The 22,924-nt window shown below is 42.0% G+C and overlaps 1 protein-coding gene across 1 annotated transcript in view; it reads right to left on the bottom strand.

The window, feature by feature from the left end:
• LOC122791746 (nuclear RNA export factor 1-like) overlaps positions 1-22,924 on the bottom strand; it is a 603,159-nt gene that overhangs the window by 540,380 nt on the left and 39,855 nt on the right. Inside the window, exon 2 of the mRNA XM_044059662.1 lies at positions 18,186-18,247. Coding sequence (XP_043915597.1) covers positions 18,186-18,247 — 62 coding nt within the window. The remainder of the gene's footprint in view (positions 1-18,185; positions 18,248-22,924) is intronic.

The raw sequence follows: 22,924 nt of genomic DNA on the forward strand, positions 1-22,924 counted from the left end.
ATCCAGGGTGTGAATGGCTCTTACACCTCTGTTTTCCACTCCAGTAAAGGAAACGGGGTTATGTATGGCCATGATTAAGGAAAGTTCAGAAAAGACTTTGAAGGGGTAAATTCTGGTGATGGTTCTTTAAAGATAAGGCATGCCCCCCCCCCCCCACTCCATGATAAATTATCAAAATGCAGTATTAAGTGGAGGTTGTGTTGTGACCATGTTTCAGCAGAATGTGCAGGAGTAAGTTAAATGATCCTGTCTGGGAAAAAAAAATTAAAAATAAACTAACCCAACAGTCTGAAGAGCTAAATATGTCAAATGAGAAGGAAACAGATATGGCGAGTGATGAGCAAATGTTGGATTTGTCTGAGTTTAAGAAAGGAGGTATGTATGATACATTGGCTGCAGAAACTCTACTGTCTGTTTTAAAGGAAACCCTTCAAAGTGAAGTTAATACAATTAATGCACAGCTAATTACTTATACGACAGATGCTAAAAAGTGTAAATTAGAAATGGTGGACATTGTGGACTTGCAAGCAGAAGACTCAAGGAACGAAAATTTGAAATTTAAAGAGAAGTGTGAGTTTATATTGACTGAGTTGGAGATTCTGAAACAGAACTGGATGCATCCCGCAGAAGCAGCATTCTACTCATTGGAATACTTAAAAAAATGAAGGTCAAAATTGTCCTTTGTTCAGGATGAGCAGGCAAGCTAAAATGGGTTGCATATTGAACAAATAAAAGTGGAGAGGGCTTGTAGCCTTTACATTCCCAACACATCAGGAAATGTAAAGCAGCCATGGTACATTTTGGTGAGAGATGAGGCTTTTATAAACTTAAAGGTGAGTAGTATTATTGCTTTGAAGCAAGACAAAGATCTACAGAGACAGTAACAAGAGCGTTTTTTGACAGTGACTACTCGCAGCATACTAGGAAACAGCACATTTTTTTTTTTTTTTTGCTGTGAGGCAGTGTTGTCTATGAACGTTGAAGTTCCATTTGTGTTACCCAGCAGTGTTTTGCAATTTTTTCTGACTGGATTTAAGACTTTTATGGAGGCACAAAATGAGTTTCAATCTGTGTGAAAATATACCTCCAAGAATAGATGTGCGCAGAGGATATGAGAAAATGTCTGGTAATGCCGAAGGGTTTAAGAGAGTCAGAATATCGAATGCCTCTATGAACAAAAGGTGAAGCAGTTTAGATGCTTAGTGCAAAATGAGGACTACTTTTATTTTTCGGCCTCCATGTCCCCTCTGCCACTGACATCTGCCTGTATCCTCCCTTAGCCCATTCATTCCCTTCTTCCCTCCCCCCAGGAAAATAAGAAGGATGCAACAAAGTCCTGCTGTCACTCTAGACACAGATGGGCCCTCAGTCTTCAAGAAGAAAATGGCCTTTAATATGGTTAGTTTGCCAGAACCCCATTAAAAATGTTGGGAGGCAGGCATCATATATTGTCTAGGGCAGGTATTTTTTTAAATGAAGGGGGAAAATTAAACCCTAATTGTATGGATCAAGAACAATATCGCAGACACCACCTCCAATGATGCTGGCCTAGTCATGTGTCACTGCTACCAGTGAATGATAGCCTGCCTGCAGTTAAGGAGATAAGCTCTTGCCTCAACTGAGGCATTCCCCAGCATTATGTAGAATCTCTGTCCCTCTCCCGTGAAAGACAAGCTGTCCTATGCTACTCACTTTACTGGTTTCTCCACTGACCAATGCACTAATCAAATTTGGGTAGTCTGGGTTGAATTAAGGGCTCCATCCCTCTGCACAACAAAACAGGACAAGTACTTTTATAGCATGCTTATTGCAAATGAAGAATGCAGGGAGTAGTACTTATAAATATGCTGGAAATATATCCAGGAAATGAACATGAAAATTTCCCCTGCCATGAGGACCACTTGTGAGCATTAAAATATACATCTCTGGTGATTAGACTACATTGAGGTTACTGGATAAAAGGTAATATGGTGCCTCTGCCTGTTTTGATAGAAGAGCTGGACCTGTAACCCAGGTGATTTTACTGAGAGATGGAAGGAGATCCTGCACTACTTGATTTCAATCAGCTGTGTACTGGAATACTATTTATGAGTAAGTTTTATTACTATGCCAGACCTAAAAGGATTTAAAAAGGACATTAGGCTAAACATGAATATTTTTGTAACAAATGGAAAAGGATTATGAGAATGACAGGTATGTGGAGACAGGAGGGGGGCCATTCAATGTGACACAGTGAGTACCTAAGTCTGATATGGTACAAAATTCATAATATTAATGTGTGATACGATGGGAAATATAATGATTTGTTTTTTTTTTCTCCTTTGATGAAGCTTTATTCAGAGAAAATGAATCAGTGAAACATGATAATGTAAAAAGTGTGACCTACTGAAAGATAAAGTTAACAAGCAAAATAAAACTTATCAATACTTATAGGGTGGTAACTGTTTTTGCAGAGGGGACTCTGCACTCCAGTTTGCAAACATAATTACTTGAAGGACATACCAACTTAGCGTAAAGGGAAAGCTTTACAATGAGGTTATGTAAGTCTGAAGTTATTTATTTTGGTGTGCACATTATGCGACTGAAACCTAACACCAGGGGGTGCAGAGGTACTGCCCTCATGCAAAAGTGTTTGAGTCAAAACATTAAAACACCACAAAGATATTAGCAATGAGATAAAAATCTAGATTCTTTATCAAAGGTTTGACACATTTAAACAGACAATATTACCAATAAATACAACCTCCAAGAAAAGTTCCTGTAAATTTGATTAGTTGAATCAAGAAAAAGCTGAAACAGAATGGCCATAACAAGAAAAACGGACTCGGCTTACTGAATGGGTGAATACCATGGTTACTGTTGTGAATCTACATGCATATTTATCATCAAGGATCTGCAAGTTATTAATACAACTGAAGAGGTGGTTCCTATCTTGCTAGGGGCAATTTATTGTGCTTAATGCTATTCAGGGATTTTTACAAATTAAGCTTGATGAGGAAAGTTCCATGTTTGGTACATTTAATCTGCCTATGAGAAGATCCAGCTGTCTCAAACTTTCACATGGCATTTCATCATCACCTGATGTGTGCCAGCTACTCTAAACAATTGGGGGTTTGAAGATGCTGTTAACATACTGATGACTTATTGGAGTGGTGTCAGGTCAAAGAAGAAAATGACAAGGCAGTAACTGAGTTACTGAAGAAACCGAGATAGTACAACTTCAAGTTGAACAAAGGGAATGATAAAAATCTGAGTTACTGGTCTTAGCATAAATGGATTATGTTTTAATTTCAGAAGCCTTAAAGCCAGATTATGAAAAATAACATATGTATCAGAAATGTCTCTTCCAGCAGATAAACAGTCATTGTATTTGTTGGTTTGGTACTTTCAAAATGTGTTCCAGATATGTTACAAATAAGTGTTCTAGGAAAACTACTGGAAAAAGATATGCAATGGTACTAAACACACACACACACACACACACACACACACACACACACACACAGGAAAACTGGACTGAATTGCTTACATTGTTACTAACAGAAGAAGAAGAAAGCATCCGCAATGAAAAATATGTCTGGCAGTTAGTACAGAGAATTATGTTTAAGAGTTGCTAATGAACGTCATACTGTAGTCCTAGGATTGATTCTTTCAGTCTCCATTTGTCTACTGTGTGATTCAGTACATAACCAGACAGTGTTACAGGGCCTCAACACAGCTGATCAATGTAGTTAATGAGATGTATTAAAACACACACACACACACACACACATATATATATATATATATATATATATATATATATATATACTTTTTTTACGTGAATAAGCTATTCATTTTAGAAATAGATGCAAATCAGGATGGAACTGGTGCAGTGACTCTTTAAGAAGATAAATGTATGACATATAGGTCCAGAGCTTTTACTGATAGTCCAAAAATATATGGTCATACAGGAAAAGAGTTTCTACTCACACAGCATGGTTGAGAAAAGGACCATAGATATATTAAAGATAAAAGTGGAAACTGTCTGTATGCTACTGCAGACTGCTTAAGAAGCTGCTGCACAAAGAACCATCAGGAATGCAAAGAATGCTGCTGTGATTACAGAAGTATGACTTAACTGTGAAGCATACATCAGGAAAAAAGATTCATACAGCAGATATGCTGAGTCATAGTTCATAGGTAGGTACTAGGCTATCGGCCCAAGGGCCTAAGCAAGCCTAGCAAACAAGGTTCCCTGGCTTACGCCACCCAAGAAAGTTAATTTCCTGTGCCCCTGTCGAGCAGAGCAACAGATGTGATCCCTGAGCTGTATTTCCTTGACACAGATGTGTAGCTTGTTCCAGAATATAGGAAGTCTCTGGGACAGGAATCTATCCCTCCAGCATGTCCTATTTATTGTGGTGACAAGGTTTAGGTCCCTAAAGCGTGTAGCTCGGAGGGATTAGGTTTTCTTTAGGTGTAGCACGTCCAACAGCTCTGGGTTTAACATAGCTTTATATGTTAGGCAGAGATCTCCTCGGAGTAGGCGATATGCTACAGAGTAAAGCTGGAGTTTTTTGAGGCGGTCAATGTAGGGCATCTGTTTGAGGCCAGTAATCATCTTTGTGAGGTATGTCTGCGGCCTTTCCAGCTGCTGCAGATGTCTTATGAGGAACATTCCAAAATGGGCGTTGTACTCTATAATGGGTCTAATGAGTGCCGAGTAGAGGGGAACAATGACCTCTTTTTTCCTGGATGAGAACCCTTTTATGATGAGGTGTGCCCACATAGAAGGATTTTCTGACTACTGTGGCAATGTGATTATCAAAGGAGGTACTACTGTCCACCTGGGTCCCAAGGTCTCTTGTCACACATTCGGCGTTAAGTAGACTGCCATTTATGTGGTAGTTCATGGGTACAGAGCTTTTACCAAAGGAGATGACAATGCACATTTTGGCATTGAGCTTAAGGCCATGCCTCTGACACGAGGCATCTGTCTCAGTGAGGCCCTTCTGTAGGATGTCCACATCATTTGGGGACTCGATTATGGCTCCTAGTTTGCAGTCATCTGCGAACTTCGTTAGCCAGAGGCCTTCTGTGTTAGCCTGTACTTCAGAGAAGTAGATACCAAACAGGAGAGGTCCCAGGACTGAACCCTGTAGTACTCCACTTGTCACTGGTTTGAAGTCAGATTTGAAGTGTGCAACTTTTACAGTGTGGGTTCTGTCAGTGAGCCAGTTGGCAAACCATCTTGTGACGTAGGGATTTATACCTAGTTTAGTGAGTTCAGCTATAATTCCAGAATGGGGGATGTTGTTGAAAGCCTTGCCGAGGTCAAGATAGGCTGTGTGAACCACCTTACCCTCGTCTACGGCTTTGGTGACTGCCTCAAAAAAGTCGATCAGGTTCAGAAGGCATGATCTGCCTTTCACAAACCCGAACTGGGTGGGGTCCAGAGTTTGGAGGTTACCAATGTCTTTGTTTATGAGTTCCATGATGATACGTTCCATGGCCTTGCAGACCAGGCTAGTCAGGTAATAGGGCGATAGTTCCCAGCATCAGTGGTGGCTCCCCCTTTGTGGAGTGGAATAACTGTTGTTGTGCGGCATTCAGTGGGCACAAAGCCTGATGTGAGACTATGATTGTACATGGTGCTTAGGTGAGGAGCCAGTTCGTTCTGAAGTTCATGTAAAACACAGCCTGGGATATTGTCTGGTCCCATGGATGCTGTGTTTTTGGTTTTAGAGAGTGCAGCTTTTACCTGCATAGATGTGATTACAGAGACTCTGCTTTCTTCCTGTATAGATATGGGCCCTTTAGGGGGTGAGGGGGGGGGGGGTAAAGTTAGCACTGAACCTATCCGCCAGGATGTTGGCAATATCAGTTGGTTGTGTAATTTTCATGCCGTTGTGATGTAACTCAGAGCAGATCTGGGTGTTGCCATTGAGATTCCTGACATAGCTATAGAATGCTTTGTGGCTGCCCTTAGAATCATTGGCGGTTTTGTTTTCGTAGCTAGCTTTGGAGGATCTTATAAGGGATCTCAGCTTCTTACTGAGGCTGACCAAAATGATATCCTCAGCAACAAGATTTCCTTGCTAATGAGTTGGAGTTTACCTGAAAAGTCCATAGTTACCTGCAAAATGTCAATAATAATACTTGAAAATTTTCAGGAACGTACTTGCTAGGGCAGAGATTTTTTAAATGAATAGTCACATTTTGATGCATCAGCAAAAATCTGAAAATGTGACTATGACAGGTAGGCCAGTAAAGAAGACTGCAGTGAAGAAAGGAAAAAAACACAGGCATATTTTCAACAAAAAGACTGTTAAGTTAAATTCAAAGTAAATTAAGTGATAGCTTCAAGTAAGTTAATTAAGAAATGCTATGAACTTCATCAAAAACATAACAGCCAAACTGAAAGACAAAAGATTATGCCAAATGTTGACTCGCCAGGATGGGTTGCAGCCATCAAATCCATATCTTCAAACACCTTGAGAAATAAGTCTGAATGATGGATCATCATACTGGGAGTGGAGAATGGATTTAACATCTACAGAAAGAAACAAAGACTAGTGGAAATTCAGCCAGGGGTAAGATATGTTCTTCGTTGGCTTCTGTCTCGAATCTGGACAGTTCATAAGACCCAAGTCAAGAAGCCTCAACTTTAGATAGTAGTCTGACTCAGTGGTTTAGTGATTGCCTTTTGAAGTCCTTGTGTACTAGGGACCAAGTGGATCCTGACAGATAGTCAACTTTTTGTGGGGTTAGAAATGGTTAGCTTACTGTTGCCAACTCACTCCTAAATATGATTGATTTTTTTGAAGACACTGTGATTCCATTTTTGCTTGCCCACAGTTGTGGAGGTTCCTCAAAGGAAATCTCCATTGAAGCTTAAAAAGTGTTTCTTCTAGAAGGAAAACAGCATGTACTAGTCATTCCCTGACATATTTACCATGCTAGGGGAACTATACATAGCAAGAGAACTCAAGATCATTGAGCTTTTTGTCTTCACTGACACTTTCACACCCAAAAGATCATTCATACTGAAGGGTATAAAACAGATGTCCAAGCCGAGAAATCCTTTGCCAACACAATGGTGGTCCCCCTCACTGACACAACATTTGATAAAAGGTGGCACACTAGGCACTTTAGCAATGCGGCTCTCACATGCAAAGGAAAGGAAAGTTGTGTACATGAACTTACCGTAACAGTAGATGTTCGAATGTTAACTGCTGCAGTATCCATAGTTATATGGGTTATATCTTGCTAAGGATATAACAGCCAAACAGCTTTCAAAGCTTTGGGAACCTTCCACTCACCCAGACTGTCCGGCAGCGTGAGCTGAGCTATCTAAAAAGGCAAGTTTGGGCACCTGTCTCTTCAGAGATTTCCTGCCAATAGAAAGAGTGAGGCCGAGCCCTGAAAGGACAATACTAGGAACAAAAAAAAAAATGTCCACACCCTAGCATAAAAAAATACATCAAAAAAGAGGATGGAGGGAGTTAGTAGCTACTGCAGCTGATATAATTCAAACATCTACTGTTATATTAAGTTTACTTACAAAACTGCACTACGTTAATCAAAATGATCACTTCAGCAGTAACCTTAACTATATGGATGGACTATCCTAGTTTAATACACTCAGGAGGTGGAAGGAAAAGAGTCTAGAAGCCCCTGAAGAATGGTCCTAACAAAGACTCACAGACACAGAGAAGGAATCAATCTTACAGTGCTTTATAAAAGTATGTAGAGAGGATCAAATAGCAACTTCTAGAATACTTCTAGAATCCAACTCTTTCCAAAAAGCCATTGACGAAGCAAAGGCCCTAATATTGTGGGCCTTGACCCTGCCTGGAATAGTTTTGTTACTATGAGTATAACAGACGCTAACAGCCTTAGACAACCATATGGAAATAGTCTATTTTGACACAGGTTAACCCTTCTTCTTAACTACACAAGAATTGAACAATTGATACAAAAATCTGAAAGATTCAATTCTGTCAAGATAGTCCCTGAGATGTATGTGGACATCTAAGGTATGGAACATCCTTTCTCACTAAGGAAAGAAAACAGGGGGATGGATAGTTTGGCTTAAAATAAACACGGATACCACTTTAGGTATAAAAGCAGGATTAGTTCTCAAAGAAACCCTATCCCTGTGGAAAATGAGATAGGGCTGACTCGCCACAAGAGCATGCAACCCAGATACTCTGCTTGCAGAGGTCAGACCAATAAGTAAAACTGTCTTCCATGTTAAGAACCTCAAGTCAGCCAGGTTAGCTGGTTCAAATGTACATAAAATTAAGATCCCAAGCAGGGGCTACCTGTTTACTTGGAAGTCTGTTTTACAAAACCCCTTTCAAAAACATTCTGACAACAGACTGCACTGAAACAGGAGGATCCATGGACAGGCATGCTGAAATGGCTGATAATGGAACCTTGATAGAAGACTAAAAAATGTCATAGGATAGTAACTCAAATAAACATTGCAAAACCACAGAACTAGCCTTGACTGGATGCTGGTAATGTTGTTGGCTCCTAGTAGAAAACCTTTTCCATATGCTAACATATATGATTTTCAAGTAGAAGCCTTTCTTGCTTCCATTAGTACCTGTTGTACGTCGTCTGTAAACAGGTGCCTAAAAAGAATTAAGATCCTATCATCCAAGCAGTCAACTGAAGTTGACTGATGTCAAGGTGTACTGAACACCCCTGTTCTTTTGTGAGTTAATCCATTCTGTAAAGAAAAGTACAACTGTGTATACTTACCATAAATGTAGATGTTCGAGTGTATTCACTGTTGCAGTCATCATATTTGGGTTATCCCTGCCAGGGTAGCCCTCGGCCGGCCCGAATACCAGAGGCTTAGTATTTCTGCGTCGGTTGCTGTTGCTTCAGGACTGACGTCATTACATCGGTTTTTCTTGCCCTAACCTGTCAGGAGTCCCAAAGTGGGAGCCAGGTTCTGGAAGAACCCCACCAGTAGAAAGTAAATACCAAAATGCCCTTTGTAAAGAGAGGGAAAAAAGAAGAGGGGGCTGGAGGGAATGAAACCAGGACTGCTACAGTGAATACACTGGAACATCTACATTTATAGTAAGTGTACACAACTGTACTATGTCCTTTGCATTTCAGTGTAGCAGCCATCACATTTGGGTTGATTCCCAAAGCTGAGGAAACAGGTGGAGGCAGTCATGGAGACCAAGACTGCAGAGGCAAATCCTGCCCTGGATTTAGAGAAGATAGGCAGGTGGTAATGTTTGGTAATAGTGTGAACAGATGTCCAGGTGGCACCCACCAGGATGTCCCTGGTGGGGACTCCTCTGCGGAAAGCTGCAGAGGTGGAGGCTGCTCTGGTGGAGTGAGTCCTGACCCCCATTGGGGGAGGCTTTCCGTGTTGCTTGTAACAGAAATGGATACAGTGTGATATCCATTTGGAAATTGTTTGTTTGGAGATGGCTTTGCCCTCTGCCCATGCAGCAAAGCTAACCAGCAATTGATCAGAATTTCTGGAGGATTTAGTCCTGTCTAGATAGAATCTGAGCTGTCTGTGCACATCTAGAGAGTGCAGGATCCCTTCCTCCTTGTTCTGTGGGTTACGGAAAAAGGTGGACACTGGACACCACTTTGGGCATGAAAGATGGGTTAGTCCTGAGGAAAACCCTGTTAGCATGGAAGATGATGAAGGGCTCCACAGCCATGAGTGCTTGTAGCTTGGAGACCCTTCTGGCTGAAGTGATGGCCAGAAGGAAAGCTGTCTTCCAGGAGAGAAATTTTAGCTCTGCTGAAGACGCTGCTTCGAAGGGGGGCAGGGTGAGCTTTTCCAACACAAAGTTAAGGTCCCAAGCTGGGGTTGGTGCTCTTCTGGGTGGTCTCAAGTTGCTCACCCCTCTTAGGAATTGTTTGACAAGAGGGTGTGAGAAAAGGGGCTGCTCAGTGGGGAAATGAGCAGAGATAGCAGAGGTATGAATTTTAATAGAGGAAAAAGAGATACCACTGTATAGCAGGTCAGCTAAGTAATCCAGGATGAGAGGGAGGGAGAGAGGGCTGTGCCGTATCGGCTCCCTTAGCCTGAATCCACGTGCAGAAGCTTTTCCATTTGTCAGCATAAGACTTTCTAGTGCTAGGGTGTCTGGCCTCACGTATAACATCTAGAAACTGTTTACTGAGGTTGGCACATTGATCGGTGGTTAGGGAATAAGCCAAGCTGCCAAATTGAGGGTCTGCAATTGGGGATGCATGAATTCTCCTTCCTTCTGGGACAGGAGGGTTGGGGTCTGAGTGAGATGCCATGGTGAGGCTGCGCAGCAGTAGGTACCAGTGCTGGCGAGGCCAGTCTGGAGCAATAAGAATTGTCCTTGGTTTTTCCTCCCTTATTTTGAGCAGTACTCTGGGGATGAGAGGTAGGGGAGGAAAGTCACAGACCGATAGATTGACCCAGGGGAAGGACAAGGCATCCACTTTCCAAGCCATGCAGTGATGCTCCCTGGTGCAGGATTTGCTGAGCTGATGGGTGGTGTGGGAGGCAAAGAGTTCGACCTTTGGGGTGCCCCATTTCTGAGTTATTAGAATGAAGGTTCTCTTGTCTAGCTGCCACTTATGTGGGTCCAGAAGATTTCTGCTTAAGTGGTCTGCCAGTGAGTTTAGAGAACCTGTCAGGAATTGTGCTAACAGGTGCAGTTGCATGACAGACGCTGTGTGCCAAAGGGTCATGGCCAGCCTGCATAGAGGGTAGGAGTGAGTCTCTCCCTGCTTGTTGATATACCACATCACAGTGGTGTTGTCTGTTTTGATCAGGAGAGCCCCTGGAGAGAGAAGGGACTTGAAAGCTGTCAAGGCGTGCTGGACAGTTATCATCTCTTTTTGGTTGATGTGCAGATGGATTTGCTGTGGGCTCCACTGACCCTGTATGCACCTGCCGTCCAGGTGTGCACCCCAGGCATAGTCTGGTGAGTCTGTGGTGAAGGTCTGGGTGGCGAGGGGTGGTAAGAAAGGTCGTACCTTGTTGTGGGAGCATGCTGTTGCCCACCAAAGAAAATCATTTCTGAGGCAAGGTATCACAGGTATAAGAGTTTCCAGGTCTTCAGAGTGTTGACACAAAAGGCTTTTTAGGTACCACTGAAGTTTCCTCATATGCAGTCTGGCATATGGAATGAGTAGTATGCAAGATGCCATGAACCCCAGAGCTTGCAGTATTTTCCTTGCAGATATAACTGGGGTCTGGTGGCTATTTGAGAGAAGTAAACTGTCAGGTAAGTTTGCTTCTCTGGTGTAAGGAATGCCATTTGGAATGCTGTGTCCAGGCTTGCTTCCAGGAATATAATCCTTTGGGTGGGTACTTGTTTGGATTTCTTTTCGTTTATTGTGTACCCTAGGGAGGTTAGTAGTGACTTTACAAAGGCCAGGTGCTTGAGCAGCTTTTCCTGGCTGTCTGCCTGAATTAGGCACTCAGCTAAGTATGAGTAAATCTGGATATTCCTTTGTCTGCAAAAGGCAATGGCTGGAGCCAAACATTTTGTGAAAACTCTGGGAGCAGTAGATTAGCCAAAGGGAAGTGCAGAGAACTGAAAGTGCAGAGATCTGCCCTGAAACTTAGATATTTCCTGCATGATTCCCTGATAAGAATGTGGAAGTAGAACTCCTTTAGGTCTAGGGTGGCTAGCCAAGCATCCTTGGAGAGCATGGGTAGCAGCTGCTGGAAGGTGAGCATTTTGAATTTTGATATCACCAGGAAGGTGTTTAGAATGGATAGATCAAGGATGGAGCACCAGGTGCCCTCTTTTCTGGGTACCAGAAAAAGTCTGGAGTAAAAACGTTGGCCTTTCTGTTCTGCAGGACCGTGCTCTATTGCCCTCATAGAGAACAGGGGAAAGGACTTGCTTTTGTGCCTCTGCCCACTGGATTGGAGGTAGATCTGGGAACCCTTTTGGAGTTGGAGGGGTGTGGAAAGAAAATATGTATCCCTGGCACATTATGTTGAGGACCCAGCGGTTGTTGGTAATGGTGGCCCAGGTGCTTGCATGAATGGATAGTTTTCCTCTTAGGGTAAGTGAAGCTGGGCATAGGGAGGGGGTGGGGGAGGAGAGTCATTGTGAGTTCTTACCATGACGGGGTGGTTAGAAGTCCCTGTTTTTTTAAGTGGAGGAAGTCCACTGTTTAGATCTCTGCATTCCCTGTGGCCTGCTTCCATGGGGTCTGGGCTGAACTGACCTGGTGGGAGCAGGAAAGGACCAGTGCTTGGAGGGGCAATGCCTGCTGAACCTGCATGACTGGATCTGTAAGAAATCCTTAACTGTCTGCATAGATTTTGCTTTTTCTTCCATCTCTTTTAAGACCTCTTCTGCCTTAGTGCCAACTATGTTGTCTATATGCAAGGGTTCATCCAACAATTGAGATTTAACATGGTCTGGCAAGGGCTATTCCCTAAGCCATGCATGCCTTCTAAGGACAGAACCAGTGACTGCTGCTTTGCAAGAAGCTTCTAGGGTGTCAAAACCACAGAGCAAGGTGTGTTTAGTTACTTGACTTGCATAATGCATTAACTCTTGTAACTCTTTAGATTCTACACAAGCAGGAAAGGAAGACATTTTTTTGTTTGAGGAGTTCCAGGGTATGTTGCTGAAGTTTTAGCATATGGAACTGGCAATTTAGTGCTCTGATAGCAAGAGTAGCAGAGGTGTATACTTTTTTACCCCATCTGTCTAGTGTTCAGGAATCCCTACCTGAGGGGGTGGGATTCTTAGCAGAGGTTGCCTTAATTCCTTTTGGCCCTTGAGAAATTAACTCAGGGTCAGCAGTAGGATTTTTAAAAAGAAATTTGTGTGAGTCAGGGACTCTGTAATACCTGTCTGGTTTTCTGGGTGCAGGAGGGAGGGTGTCAGGAGTCAAACTGGATTCCAGGAAAACATCCTCCACAACATTCAGGACTGGGGGAATGGCCAGGGGTCTGTTTTGTGGAAGATCTAAGAATTCATCGAATCTCTTTTTAGACTGAGGATAGTCCTGACATTCCCACTGGAACTCCTCCCTTAAGGTATGAAGGATTTCCCCAAAGGAAAAGTCTTCTGGGGGAGAGGTTGAAGGAATGGAGTCCTCTACACCAGAATCCTCATAAGCAGAGAGGGGTTGCATGTCTTCATATTCAGATGCATCAGAGTCATCAGACTCCTGTTCAGACAAAACTACTGGGGACAGATCTCTTTTTCTTTTGGAAGGGGTAGCTTGGCTTCCCCTGATCAGCATGATAAGGTCTTCCTCCATTTTAAGCACTGGAGACTGAGGCACGGGAGCAGGTGCCTGAGATTGGGTCATTGGTTTCTTGGGTGTGGTTCGTAATCTGGGCCTTAGAAACTCAGCAGTTTTCAAAAGAATAGTAGATGTGAAAGAAGTCATCAGTTTGTGTCGAGAATCGGTAGTGCGAAGGACTTCCTCAGAAGCCGGTTCCTGCTCAGCGGCTCCGGACTCATCCAAGGGAGAGACAACCGCAGGATCCTTAGTCGAAGAAGAGTTTTGCAGCATACCAGACTCCAAAAGGGTCTTGGTAGTGGCCTGCAAATCCAGTGAAGCAGGCATCAGGGGTTGCGAAAGCACATCACTGAGGACTGGAGAACTGACAACTAGCTTAATGGAAGCCTCGTCAGTAGGTCTGGACCTGTGCTGTCTGTCTCTGTCTTTATCTTTACGCTTTTTCAGAAGATCTGCTGTCGGATGGTTTACCAGTGCCATATCGGAATTTGAGGACTGTAAGCGAAAATATCTAGCTACAATAAGGGCCCATCAATGTATAGTTCTGGCATTGACCAAAGCACAAAAGTGACAGTGGGGGATGTTGTGGTCTGGGCCTAAGCAAGTGACGCAGTAAGAATGAAAGTCTCGGTGTGGTATTTGCTTTCCACAGGCGAGACAACTGTTAACTTTTTCTGACATCGGTTAGTGCAAGAAAAAAGGATCCCCAATGGGGTACTTAGCTTTAGAAGACTCCATCATCAATTGGGAAGATGAAACTCGGGTAGCAGCCAACCAGCACTCATGCGAACTGCTTCTGCTTCAGGCTCCACGGCAAGAAATGTAATGGCATTGGCTGCCTTACTTTATACTACTGATGAACTGACATCAGTCCTGAAGAAACAGCAACCGACACAGAAATACTAAGCCTCTGGTATTCGGGACGGCCGAAGGCCACCCTGGCATGGATAACCCAAATGTGATGACTACAACAGTGAAACACAAAAAACATCCTGTAATGATTGTCCCTAGCCATTTTTAAAAGAAGGGAGACCCACGAACACCTTGGCCAGAAGGGAGTCACCACAATGATTTTGGAGGCTTCCTTTTGAATTTTCAGACGTACCCTGGATATTAGTGGAAAGGGTGGAAAAGCATACAGGTAAATTCCTATGGAAGGAAAACAAAAGTCATCTCTCTTCCAGGCCTTCTTGTATGAACACCTGGAACAGAATCTTGCCACTTGATTGTTCAGAGGGGAGGTAAACAGGTCAACTTGAGGAAAACCCCATGTATGGATCAGATGTTGGAAGACCCCCCCCCCCCCAAAACTATTTTGCATTTGTGAGGGTGTGCCCTGGTCCTGCTCAGCTTGCCTGCCACACAGTTTTGCTCTAATAGAATGTAGGATGCCTGTAGATTGACACTGTGTTATGAAGTTATATCTCAAGCTAACATGGCTAGTCTGTAAAGGCGGTATGACCTGGTTCCCCCCGCCTGTTAATGCATCACATGACTTGGTATTGTCTCTCACAACTTGAAGGGGTCCCAGGGACCAAATATGATTCAGAGATTTGAGTGGCTTGTTCAGGGAAAGCATCTCTTTGATATTTATCTGCTTGAATTTGCCCTTGGTATCCCACACATCTTGCACTTCTATCCCTCCTGAAACTGCTCCCCACAAAGTCCAAGGTCTCTGTGGTGATTGACTGCTTTGGAGGAGGGAGGGAGACGGGGGAGACCTAGATTTAAGGATATCTGTTGTCTCCACCAAATGCTTTCTCTTCTGACAAACCCCAGCACTGGCATATGGAAAGCTGAAGTGTATTGGTGCCGGGATCAAAGAAACTTCAGATACCACTGTATCTTTCTCATGTGGAATCTTGTCAGGGGTGCCAAAGAATCATAGAAGCCATGGAATCCAAATTCTTGAGGTACTCCCTCTCAGTGACAGGAGTTTCAGTGGAAAACCTTTTTTCTTGTGGAACAAAAGCTCTTTGAACTGAGGCATCTAGCTGAAATCCCAGGAACACAGTTTTGTGTGAAGGAATCAAGAAAGACTTTCGATTGCCTCTTGCAATTCCAACTTGTGTAGGAAATCTCTCACCCAAGAGAGAGATCACTGACACTTTGAAAAAGACTATGCAAAGATAAACAAGTCATCTAAATATGGAAAAATGTGCATTCTTGGTGCACTGAATAGTCCAAAGGATAAGGCAGAGAACTCATAATGTGACCCAGACACACAAAATCTTAAGAAATTTCTAAAGTCTGGATGAACAGTTATGTGATAATAAGGGTCTTTTAAGTCTAGTGTTATTGTATCAGGAAACCTGAAACAGGAAGAAGAGGTAACAGGTTGTGAAGTGACATTTTGAATCTGGGCACTGTCACAGACAGGTTTAGGAATGAAAGCATTTGGAAGAATTGGTTAGATCAGTCCTTGGGAAAGCATGTGATGAAGAAATGGAAAAAGAATCTGATCTGGAGGATGAGAAATGACCCCCTGGAAAAGAGGAATTCCCTCCCACTGCCACCTGTAACCTTGAAGAATGATCTTCAGAACCCATTTATCTGAAGCTATATGTTTCCAAAGAGAAAAAAGGACATTCACGCTTTCTTGAAGAAAAAAGAGGTGAGAGTAGGAGGGATCACAAAGTCTCTTGAACAGTCATTCAGACTTGTTGGATTGTCCTTGGTTTTGGGAGATTTGAGGCTTCTTTTTGGATCCCTCCCCTTGCCATTTTTTCTTAAATGTCTTTACCCGCACTTTGTTTAGACATTTTCTTCTGTTTATTTGCCAAAGCTGGATGAGAAGTTAGAGAATTTCTTACAAAATTTGAAAAAGGAGGGCTGAAAAATGTTAGGAGATTCCCTGGATCAGCTTACCTCTTTTATCATGACTTTTAGATCATCTCTGCATCAGAGGTGACAAAAATTAATCTCTATCCAAAGGGGAATTTAAAATGTAATGTTTATCATCGGGATGTTCTGAGAATGCAGCCATGTAAACCTCCTTAAACCACTGGCCATAGACCTGGAAGATGTTTCAATAGAGTCAGAGTCACAGACACACACACACACACACACACACACACACACACACACACACACGCACACAGACACACACAGACACACACACACACACACACACACACAGTAAACAATGAGTAAGTGACCTTTACAATAGGAGAAACTATATTATTTAAAGCAGATTTTTCCTTACAAGAAGAAATGGCAGATAATGCAAGTTTAAGGAGAGATCCGATCGTTCTAAGCAAGACAACAAAAGCCAAAGAAAAATTACCAAATACAGCTAGCTTACTGATACTATAAAATGTTTCCACTTTATTCAGTCAGGCTATGAAAGTATTAAGGAAGGGAGATTCTGCTCTATAAAGTGAGTGGTTACAGGAATGGTGATGAATAACTAAGTGATAAATGGGACACACTTTACTGTAGGTACACCACTCCAAGAGAGGATATTTAAAAGTATTTCCTTCGTGGGGACTGGGGGTATGACACAAGAATCTAAGTGAAGAAAATTGAGCAACTCCAAAGGCTTACCATTACTATCAATCAATCTTTGTCAGCTATCCATAGAGTTCTCAATTCAAGAACCAGGGATAAAACCCAAAATAATTGAGAAAAGAAAAAAAATAATAATGTCATAACCAAAACAACAAAATGAAAGTATTCAATCTAACTAAGCTGTATGTAACAATAAAGTTTCACTGTATTACTGGTGAGTTGCTGGCCTTGCATGTTTTATTTTTTATTTCCAAAATAACTGGGGACATGACTTGAAATCAACAGCACATCTAAAACATTGGTACTACTACCTCAATAACGTAACATACTAAATACAGTGAGGGAGTTTGCATTAAAAATTATTTTCTGAAGAACCTGGATGTAAACAATGGTAATATGTGTCATTACTTAGTTATCAAAATATTTTTACAAAATCACAATTTTATTACAGACACAATAAAACTTTTTGTGAATTGTTTTCCATTTTGTGTCACCTTGTTGTCTATCCCATTATTATCTGATCCCTCCTTCATAAGAAACACTGATGTACAAGCAGTTAAGTCTCCTACACCACTCACCTTTTTGCCTGCTGGCATATTCCTTAGGAGTAAGAAGCAGGAAGCAGCAGCCATCAATACCACCTTGTTTCCTTTTTTAATGTGTTATCCTTATCCAAGCATGTATGCGCACTGGCTCACAGAAAAACATCTGACCAAATGATATCTATCAGCTACTAAATGCGTTGACCTAGACAGCTCTTAGTCTTCAGCATCTCCAGCAGGAGGTTAATGAGTGGCAGCAATGTCCATGCCCTCTGCATGACAGAGAGAATAGCTGGCTGCTGAAACAGTTCTTTTTTCCCATCCCTATGGACATTAGGCTCAATAATCAAACTCTGTCCACTGCTGTATGCCCTATACTGGACACTTGGGATACTGCAAAGTTAAGAAGCAAAATCAAGGACTGCTAATCAAGAACCGCTGTGAGATACAATAGTACACAGGCCTATCTAGGTAAACTGCTTCTCTGATATTAACTTTTCTCTTCCCTATTCATCTATCAAGAATATAAAGAATGAAACACTGTAAAAGAAAGAAGAATATCCATTATAAATCTACTTTAATGCTAGTCAAGTATGTCCAAGCGGGGAAAAGAAACTAAGTGAAAAAGAAGAATCTACATGTCAGCCAAGTTAAAAAGAATACTTTTAAACCAACTTCTGCAGATCTTGTTAACATCTGTCTGTTTATACCTCAAAAATGTGTCTAAATAACAGAGAACTTTCAAAATATCAATAGTTGGTGTTTTCAGTATAAAAATAATGTTTACTCAGAAGACTAAAAATGACAACAAGCAATATGAAACAATTTTGCAAAGGTAAACAATACAGACTCATGACTCATAAGCAATATGCACACTCCACTTTAGGTCATAAAGTAACAAACCTGTTTTTTTCACTTTGAGAATATTTCTGCTGTCTTCAAGGTAATTTCCAAATATCAGTATGCTGGAAAAAATTATATACATTAGTTGGAAAAGCAAATGACTAACTAACTAAAGTGCTACTACATACCACTACTTTACAGAGATGACCTGCTAAATCAAACACCATGCAGAAATGACACAATTATATAAAGTTTCAATGTAAACAGCTTACCTCGATGAAAGCACAAATGTGTTTTAAAAACTAGTCATACGAATGCTCATTTTTGTCTGGAAAGCACAAGTGCAGACAGTTATTGCAAGCTCAGTAGCATACATACATAAAGACCTGACTATGATCCAATATCATACAATGGAGAAGTTGGTGAAGGGAAGAGGATGAGTAAGGAGGCAATACCTGTTCATCTCTCAGGGTGGGAGGGAGGAGTACACATGCGTATGGTGTAATCTCTATGTTAGAATCTGACATGAAAACTACAGACCACACACACGAACTGCCTTGTGAACTGAGCAGGGTCTTCTGACGGGCTACATCACTTGAAGATGAGGATATTATGTCCCTGTTGACATCTACTGGACTGTATGCCAAATCACCGAATGCACACAGGTGTATAGAGTGGGGATGTAAATGCACAAAAAAATCCATAAATAACCAACATAAATAACCTCACTGATGAATGGAGAACTGCAATATCATGATCAACTGTTACCTGGCTAGGTAAGGAATGGATGAAGTCGTAACAACTGGCCTGATGTCTGGGAAGAATGGGATGAGGAAGCCAGAAAATTAAAAAAAAAAAAAAAAAAAAGTGTACACTGTTATGGGTTGGTGGATGTCTCAAATATCTTCTAAAGAATTCATAGGTTCAGAGGAGTTTACTAGGCTATTGGCCCTAGGGCCTTTCTAGGCCTAGCCACGTTATACCCTTGTTCCTTTACAAGGGCGCATGAACCAGAGAGCCAGGGGGAGGAGGAGCCCCCACTTTTACAGCTGCAAGACCTGTCGGGAAAAATTAATGAAGTGGAGTTTTCACGCTAACGTGGATTTGCACACAGAAGTTAAACTAACTAAAATAGCTGTTCTTGTTCTCTTATTGCTCTGTGTTACAGGAGTTATGCTGCCGCTGTTTTGTTGGTGCTGCCAGAGCCAGAGTCATGCCTCTAAGGAGCGTTTTGTTCTGTTATTTGCAGGAGCCATGCTGCTCCCCGGTGTGTGTGTGTGTGTGTGTCTGTGTGTGTGTGTGTGTGTGTGTGTGTGTGTGTGTGTGTGTGTGTGTGTGTGTGTGTGTGTGCGTGTGTGCGTGTGTGTGTGTGTGTGTGTCTGTGTATGTGTCTATCTGTGTGTGCGTGTGCATGCGTGCGCATGTAAAATGCCCCATTTAGGCATACCGGGTAGTTAGTGTTACTCGGGCTCAAACAAGAGCCTGAATTTTCTACCCATACCACCACTTGTGATTCAGGGAGTTGAATCCACAGCTCTCAACTGTCCAGATTTTCACAGAATATTTGGCTCATACTTTTGGTCTGCTCCTCTTAAAATTTGTGGTTTTCTGGCAAATCAGTGAGAACTGAATTCACTAAATAATGATAGCCCTTTAAGTTTCAGTCTTCCTATCTTTCAGGAAACACAGGGTTAATACAAAACACTTCATTTTAGCAACTTTCTAAGATTATACAAGCTATATTTAAAATGTGTCCCTGGTTTTGGGCCTTTGCCCCCCCACCCCCACCCCCACCACCAATAAATTGTTTTTTTCCAGATTTCTTGTGCTGCGAAGTTGAGAGATTTAGCTGAGTGTCAAGTGGATTTTACAAGGAGCTGAGAGCTTCAGGGGAAGACAAGTTTAGTGCTACATATGCTAAGTCATTTGCATTGTTAGTAGCACAACTGCTACTTGCTTTTGATCCAAAAGGTTGTGGGTTCTACTCCCACAGTATGCAGATGGATCGCTGATACTGTACTGTGTTGTACTTTAAAGGGAGTGGATGCTGCAGTCCTATGAATGTTCTCCTTTGGAGGCGTTCCCTGGTAACTATGTTTCTGTTATCAGTTTGCCATTTCCCACTGCAAAATTACTAGCTTATCATTTCTTTTAATGTAGCATGGGCAATTTATTCTTGAAGGGCAACAGGCACTTTATTTGTAAATGAAAAAATAAAATATAAAGTTGTTTGCTAGCAGCAACCTCTTCATTAGAGTTATTTAGATGACTTACTTCTGCAGAGATTTTGCATATTTACTGATATTGGTGGATTGTAATGACAGAAGTTTGAGTGGCCTTTTATGGTTGAAATTTTCTGAAATGGATAGTTTTGTCATTATTAGTTCATACATTTTGTTTCACTGCTTACTAGAAGACTGTTCCAAACTACAAATTTAAAACACATTCTAACAAGTGGTGCTGTATTATACAAGGAATATAATTTAATACAATCAGGAAGGTGAATCAAAGAACCCATACATGTATGCTTGCTCACAGGATGCAGGAGTTCAAAATAGGGTAAGTGACCAGTCTCCCAAGGTTCGATGCTGAGACTTTTTCTGTCTGGCATATACATCTCAAAAGTAAAAGGAAATACCAAAGGGCTTTGGTCGACTAAGTCTGAGATGACTGTAAGCTAGGAACAGTTATTGAATCCCCAAATGACTTAACCATCATTCAGGAAGGTTTGTCCCAAACAATAACTAGTGCCAGAATCATGAATTGAAGCTAAACTCCAAGAAATACATTATTGTATCCTTTGGGAAGTCATCCACTCCAGGGAACTGCCAAATTGACAATGCCCCCTGATAAATGACCCAGTTGTTTGGCATTTGGGAACTTGTGTGTAAAGTGACCTAACTTTTGACCAACATGTGTTCAGAGTCATAAGAAAGTCTTTCTATATTGCACAGCTTATAAACAAATTGATTGTGACTAGATCTAGAGATGTTATTGCCCCCCTTTACACAGCCCTCATTAGGTCAATCATTTTGTATAATCCCCACTTTGGCATGTATCTGTCCAGACCCATGCAACAACTGGAATACCCACAGAGATACTTTACTAAAAGGATACAAGTCCTAAACAATAGGTCTTGCATGGACCATCTCAGAGATTTATCACTATGCTCAATATCCTACAGAGTGCTTAGAGGTGACATGTCTGGCATACAAGGCATCCTCCGACCTAATACAGATGGACCTACTGAACATCAGCAAGTCAAATGGCATCAGAAATACTCAGTCCAGGTATCTAAACTGAATGTTGTGGAGAGACGGACATCTATCACAGAGGCTACCACTGTTCCAGAACAGACTATCCATTCAAGTAAAACAAAGCTCATCCCTGTCCATATTCAAATGCATCTTGGATCTAAGGATGGGTAATAGAAAATAAGATTGCCCCTCATGTCACTAATGGATAGAGGCAGTTCCTAAATGCTGCATCCCTTACATGGGTCCCCTCAAATTATCTATAGTATGATCATATTTATTATCACTAGGGCTAATATACAATTATCGGCCATGCGATAGGTAAGACCAATCAGGAAATGTTAATTCAAGCACCAAAAAGGAAACTGGCCAAGCTTAAAATGTTCTCCGGGGGAACCTATGTTGTGGTAGTAAATAGTTCTAAAAAATTGCCCTTTTTAGATCACTAAGTCCCCCTCTCACCCTCCACCCCCCCAATCTTCAACAGCTTCCGCCACCTCTGTTCCTATATTAACCAAGTTATATGGTCTACATTTGCACTGTGAGTATATGATCAGCACCGACTGCCCTTATCTAACAGGGACACAGGTGACACCCCCCCCGAGGTAAATTTATGGTCTCCCATCCAGTTGCCTAAGTTATGCTTAAATAGGGTCATTGAGGAGCTCTGTTTTACATGAAATGGGACTTTGTTGCAGAAGAGTGGCAATCTCTAGGAGACATATCTGTCTCACCAGCATGCACTGTTAATGTCACAGGCTAGGTTACGATCTCTAGAGTGAGCAAATCTTGTCGCATCTGACTTGTGGATGTGCAGCATTTCCATTAGGGCAGGGTCCAAGACTGCTCTGTAGGCTGGGCACAAGCCACTTCTCAGCAGCCTATAAGATACAGAGTACAGTGATAGGGCCTTCAGTCCATCCATATAGGTCATGTGTTAAAGGCCCTGAATTTTCTTGGTGAGAAACCTCTGAGGTCTCTCCAGCTGCTGCAGGTGTCTGGTGAGGTACACACAGAAGGGAGTGTTACACTGTATTGGTGGTCTGAAGAGGGATGAGTACAGGGGGGTTATAACATCCTTAGCTCTGGTTGCAATGCCCTTACTTATAAGATGTGCAACATAGAAGGCCTTTCCTACCACTGTGGACATATGGTGATCAAAGTTAAGGTTGCTATCAACCTGAGTTCCCAAATTTGTCACCACAGGGTTTGAGCTAAGGGGGGTACTGTTAATATTTTACTGTTAATAATTTGCAGGGACTTCCCCTTTGCTGAAAGGGATGATAACACATTTTGTTTGTGTTTAGTTTAAGTTTGTGGCTTTGGCACCAATCATTTGTCTGTATAAGCCCTTTTTGTAGTACGGCAACATCATAAGGGGATTCAGTGACAGCACCCGGTTTGCAATCATCGGCCAGCTTGGTAAGCCACAGGCCATCTACTTTGCCTGGAGTTCTGAGAAATAGATTTTAAACAGTAGGGGGCCCAGCATAGATCCTTTGTGGTACACCATTGGTAACCGGTCTGGTGGTAGAGGCGGAATGC

The sequence above is a fragment of the Protopterus annectens genome, chromosome 1.part2, assembly GCF_019279795.1.
Source record: "Protopterus annectens isolate FY-2018-M chromosome 1.part2, PAN1.0, whole genome shotgun sequence".
Classification (NCBI taxonomy): Eukaryota; Metazoa; Chordata; order Ceratodontiformes; family Protopteridae; genus Protopterus; species Protopterus annectens.